Source organism: Motacilla alba, chromosome 5 (assembly GCF_015832195.1).
Source record: "Motacilla alba alba isolate MOTALB_02 chromosome 5, Motacilla_alba_V1.0_pri, whole genome shotgun sequence".
NCBI classification, from domain to species: Eukaryota; Metazoa; Chordata; class Aves; order Passeriformes; family Motacillidae; genus Motacilla; species Motacilla alba.
The window spans coordinates 2,441,733-2,447,732 of NC_052020.1; the positions used below are offsets into that span (position 1 = coordinate 2,441,733).

The 6,000-nt window shown below is 41.2% G+C and overlaps 1 protein-coding gene across 2 annotated transcripts in view; it reads right to left on the reverse strand.

Annotated features, from left to right (window-relative positions):
• Window positions 1-5,213, reverse strand: part of PRMT3 (protein arginine methyltransferase 3) — a 57,000-nt gene extending 51,787 nt beyond the window's left edge. The window contains exons 1-5 of one of the 2 annotated variants that reach the window (XM_038138135.1): window positions 5,047-5,213; window positions 4,343-4,425; window positions 3,248-3,297; window positions 2,093-2,195; window positions 1,512-1,665 (exon numbers count right to left, since the gene is read on the reverse strand). In XM_038138135.1, coding sequence (XP_037994063.1) covers window positions 1,512-1,665; window positions 2,093-2,195; window positions 3,248-3,297; window positions 4,343-4,425; window positions 5,047-5,168 — 512 coding nt within the window. In that variant the 5' untranslated portion in view covers window positions 5,169-5,213. The remainder of the gene's footprint in view (window positions 1-1,511; window positions 1,666-2,092; window positions 2,196-3,247; window positions 3,298-4,342; window positions 4,426-5,046) is intronic. The other variant, XM_038138134.1, reaches the window with a different exon arrangement.
• Between the last annotated feature and the right edge of the window lie 787 nt (window positions 5,214-6,000).

Genomic DNA, 6,000 nt, shown 5'->3' on the forward strand with positions numbered 1-6,000 from the left:
AACAAAAGTCATCACCTCTAAAGAGGTGACAGATTAAAAAACTCAGCATAGACAAGCTGTGCTCTTAAATCTCTTAAGTTACATCTAACGCTAGAGGTGATCTGATTTATAGAAATGCTACTGTTGTTATTTCACAGAGGTTTATCTGAAAGGGAGCAGATGATATTCTGTGGAACAACCTCTAGCACAAACCACTGAATTACAGCATTTAGACTACTACAATGCAACTGACTCATCTGTCCATAATTTAAAACTGTGCTGCTTCATCAGATCTACATCTGGCTATTTTTGCTGCCAGCCGACCCCTGCTGAATTGAAGAGGTTGCATTGAGAAAGAAAAATTAAAGACTCTCTCATACAAGAGCATATAACTTGATATACTAATTTCCAAAAACAAAATCAAAAAAATCTGTAAGCCTCACTGAAGTTTAGAGAGCTCAAAAGAAATAGCTACCGATAACCTGCGAGGGGTTTTTTGTTCTAAATGAAAATGAATGGAACATAAAGAAGGCAAAAAGACACACAGAAAATATCCCCAAGTTTCTGAAGCACAATGATAAACTTCTTTCATTCTCGCTGTTTATGATCAATTAAAGCATAATGTACACAGAGATACCAGAAAAGCACTGTGTGCAAAATTCCAACTCACCTGAAGACAAAATGGATCCTTTTTGACATAAATAATTGTTCACAGCTGAGAGGACTTGAATACATTAAATATTTTGGTGTACTTAGTTACCTGTAGCTGCAAGTGTGTACTGTCAAAATGTACAACAAACACTCAAATGTATTTTACAACACAAGGGTTTTCTGATTAACTTCTCACACAAAAGAACATGAATTATTTTTCCAAGTCTCTTAAATATAATTTCAGTTCCTCAGTGCCCAGTCAGTGTGATCTCGAAATATCATGCTTGTAGGGGATTTAAATGAAGTTTATATTTCTGTGTTATGCATGAGCATCATCAATCCATATGCAGACCTCAGGATTTAGAAGTAGCTGACTGTATATTCTTACTACCCTCATCTGACACCAAAAACGAAAGTAGCTGAAAAAAGCTGATTTATTAATTTCACTGAGAGTTCCTCCAAACTGCAAATGAACTCTACTAACAACTACTTTTTGAAGCCAAATCTGAACATCTCTGGAGTCCTGTATTTAATCTGCCAGTCTCTCTCTCTTCTCCTGTGTGTGCATCCTCAGTGTTTAAATTCCCATCTAAAGAACTAACAGAAAGGTATCTCAAAAACAAAGAGTAGTGTGAAGGAAAAAACCTGAGTGATGTGCTTGCTTAGCTTTCCTAAGCATACTTTGTCCTTACAATCTGTGCAGTTTTTGCATAAGACTTTTACTAACCATCTACAACAGACAAGTCAAACCTACAGTCCCACCCCAAGGTTTATTTCATAGTTACATTCTACTACTTCCTTCAATTTCTATTTGTCTTTGAACATGAACATCTCACCTAAAACACATCAAACAAAAACAGCCCGAAACTTCAGACACTTACTTCATTTTCTGAAGGTCATCTTGTGCTCTAGCCAAGGCTGCTTCTGCGGCTCTGGCTCTCTGTTCAGCACGTTTTAATTGTTCAAGGAGCACCATGGTATCACTTAAGCCATTAGAAGGCAAAACTTTTACAGGTTCACAAAGATCTTCTATGTCTGATAAAACAGGGAGGAAAAGAATACCTACCAATCATGTTTATGATCTGTTTGCAGCAGATCATAAACACTTCATGCTATTTCTGTCTTTGGATGCTTTGTACAAGCTGGTTATTTCACAAAAGGCACAAGTGAATTTGACAGGGCTAACTACAAAACAGAAGCCTAGGCAGAAGAAGCAAATATGATAGAAGCATATTCTAAGTTAAGGCAAATAAATCCAGAATTCAAGCTTCCTTAAATACCAGTGTTTGATTAGTTCTAGAAGAGACATTTGATTTAGATATAATTAAATTACATATATTTAGTAGGTGGACTTTCTCAGATACATAAATCGAGTTACAGGGACAATGCTTCACATGTCACGAATTCCGATAACACCACATTTACCCCACAAAGCAGGAGTCATACTGAAGCAATTATTTACCAAACTGAAGAAGGAGATCATCTTCAAGTTCTGGTTTCAAATATTGGTCTCCTTCCCAAGGCAGTGGGCTGCTGAGAGAACTCAAATATGCTCCAGTTGGCTTCTAGAGAGGAGAAGAACATGTACACTAAGTTTCTTTGAAAACACCAGCCCTTCAATTTCATTCAATAAAACAAGGCAAAGATGTGTTCATTCACAAGTAAAATATGCAGGGTATTATTGAAGGAGCTTTGTAGCAAAGGCTGGGAAAGCCCAGGTAACTCCAGGATCAAGGAATTCTGTGCAAACAGTAATGCACAGCACATTGACAGATATTGAAGGATACTTGCAGGATTGCACTGCTCTCAGGAACCAAGTTCACTCAGGTGTTTGGCTAATCAATAAATCCAAGATACTAATCCTGTCAGGAGTTGTTACACGAACAATGCTGTAGGAACAGAAGTCAGAAACACTGTATTGTCTCTCCTGTTTGCATCCAGTTAATACTTGGTTAAGAAATGAGAAGTCAGTTTTGGACTTCAGTTTTTGCCTTTCTGCGTTTACTCTTACAGTTATGCATTAAGTAACTACTCGAGGATTTAAGATTTGAAGACTGAAGTAAAAACTACTTAGTAAGATACGATGGTATTGAGTTTTAACCTAAACTTTTAAGGAATAATGAAGGAACAAAGTCACAAGACACACAAAATATATGAAGCAGAGCAGAGTTTTAAGTTCTGTAACTTGAGGGATCAGCTATTGTCCTTACTAAGTAGGGGTCTGGCCAGCTCATACCCTCAGGAAAGGTTTTTACATCAACACACATGCAAGGACTGAGAAACTTCAGTTCTTGAGAAGTGAACCCATTTCTGAAGTGAGACAGCAGAGTCAAAGACCCAAAAAACCTGAATAAAACAAGATGATACTACACAGCATGGAGGCTTTACGCAAATCTCAACAACTCCTTCTGAAAATAAAATTTCCATTAAATAAATATATTTACAATTAAAACAGCCTCATATCTAGATAAACAGATCAACAGCTACTTTAATTCCCATGATTTCTTTTTCTAAAACTTCAATACAAAATCTCACACAATTATTACAAATGAGCAAACTGAAAGCACATCACTATCCTCCAGAGTCAGAACACAGAAGTAGTATGTGTCACACCTACCTTTAATCTGACAAAGTTTATTAGTTTAATGTACCCATAAAAATCGAGTCCTGAGTGGAAAAAAAAAAAGGGAGAGCATTTGTATTACAAAAAAGACCACATGTTTTACAGTTATGTGAATACTAATAACCTGTTCAATTGGTAATTGTTTCAAACTTCCCCTTGGGTGTACATCACTATCTAGTGCATTCTTCCTATCTTAAGTTTGCCATCTGTGTTTTTCTTCTCTTTAGGACTAATCCAGGAAATCCTTATCCTCAGGGCAAATACATTTGCCACAAATTAAGAATGGAACACATCCAAATGGGAACTATGGACAGGGATTTCATTCATTAGGCAAGCAAGTACACTCTTATTTCCTACCAGGTACCTTGATGACATTTTAGGCTGCTGTGCTCCCCTGTTCATATTATTAGCTTTCTGCTTAAAAGAATGTAAAATGATGCTACTCACCAAGAATACCTACCAATATTGATTTAAAATTGCCACCTTGGCAAAAGTAACAGTAGTTTAACTGTGTTCTCTCCCCAGGAACAGCAAAGATAAACCCAAAATACTTCTTCTTGGATTTTAGACAGAAAACAGACCAGACTAGATCTTACAATATATAACGACTGCTTCAAGTGACAGCCAACCTTAAACTTGACTAAAAAGAATTTAACACACACGGGAGGGTAAGCCTTCCTGTGATCATCTGAAGGACACAAGCCATGGGGCTCTCTTAATCATTGAGCCCAACAACAGCATCACTGGTCAGGCCAGAGCTCCCAGCAGATCAGATCAGGTCAGATCAGGTCAATCATGTAGTGTCTGGTTCAGGTCAATCAGTTAGGCAGCGAGGAATCCACACAAGCCAGCAAAGATCAATCTAATTTTTATCACCGGTTGAGAGCTTTACTGGTAGAAAAAGCATGCAGGAAGCAGCCAGCATAAAGAAAATGTATAAGCATTTTTCTACAATAGCTCATCTTATTCAATCTTGGAAGTTTCAGCTGCAAACCAGGAGATCAGTTATAAACAAATTAATATTTGCAATTTATTTTAAATGAGATGCTCATACACAAAAGGAAATGACAAATCATGAAAAAAACTTACCATATTTCTGGATCACATCACTAACATCAAACTGATGCTCTGTTTTGCAGTGGGAGAACACAGCTTCAGCAGAACTAAACAACCTGTAAATAACAAACTATTAAATATGCAATCTTGACACATTAAGTTCTAACTTATGAGTGCTATATGCTCTGTTCTGACTTACTGGGCAATTCAGAACACATTTCCTGCCTTTGAGAAAGGATGACCAAACACTGGCACACATGCCTCACAAAGCTTTTACCTTGTTTGTCAAATATTTTGAAACAAAAGCCAATGAACACAAAAATTTTGTTTGACAAAACCACAGATCCTGCTAACTTCCAAACACTGTCTGAGAGCAAAGCCTGCGTTAAACCTCAGATCTAAAAACCACACCAACACAAGGTGGGTAGGACAGTTTGATCGGCTGCATCGAAATGAAAACTCTCACCTCGATACTGGCGATGGGGAAAAGATGAAAAAGAGAAGAGCCTCCTCGCTGCTTCAGCATGAGGGAAGGGGATTACCACGTTACTCCCTCCTTCAATCTGAATCTAACACACTCTGGGCTCCACAGAGGCTGTGTATGCGATCAACAGGCCACAGAGAGAGGCTACAAAGCAGGGAATCCCGATCATCCTTCCGCGGGCCGAGCCCGGCCGCTCGCAGCGCACCCAGCGCAGCGCGCTCCTCACGGGGCCCCGCGGTCCCCGTTCCCTCACCTGTCGCAGAAGAGGCAGCGGGTCTGCTGGGCCACGGCAGCGCCTTCCTCCTCCTCCTCCTCGTCGTCGTTCCAGGCGCCCTCGCCGTCGGACAGCTCAGGCACCTCCTCCTCAGGATCCATGTCCCGCCACCGCCCCGCGCGCGCCGCTTCCGGCGGCGGGGACGGAGCGGGGCCGCGCGCGCCCCCTGGCGCAGCCTCCGGCCGCGGCCGGGCTGAGGGGCCGGGCCGGCGCCATCTTGCGGTAGAGAGGGGCGGCGGGACCGTCCCTCAGCCATCGCCCCGCAGGAGGCGGGGAGGATGTTCCGTTTTCCAGCTCGGAGCAGGAATCCCGACGTCCACGTTCGGCAAGCGCCCGGCTTTTGGTGTCTCGCAAACGGCGCGGCTGCCAAGGGAGGGTTAAAGGGAACAGCACGCGCTTTTAAATGTCAGCTTTTTAATAAGATTTAGCGACCGACAGAACCGCAGAGTCACAGAAGCAATGAGGCTGGAAAAACCTCTGAGGTCATCCAGTCCGACCTGTCACCAAACACCACCTTGTCAACCAGACTGCCCACAAAACTCGGATTCATTACCTGGTGTGCAACACGCCAATGCAACACGCCAATAATGCACACTCGAGAGATGTCGATTATTTATTTCAGAGTTGCACAAGCCTGGGTGGTATGCTACAAATAAAGCACACACACTATCAGAACTTTTATTTATACGTTGTACGCTATTTACACATTTCAGCGAAGAAATTAGTGTCCATTAACCACAAGTTCTCCTGTTAATTAGTATTCTGTTGTTTAAAGATTGTCCTCCTCATATTGTTAGGCTGTGTGCTCAGTCTTTATTTGAGTTGGTGGTTTCTTGGGTTGGTGTTGTGAGTCCATGATCTTCCCCCTCCGGAGTCACCTTTTACCCAGCTGCAACTGATTGCAGCACAGTTGCTGAGTTCTCTTTATTAGTT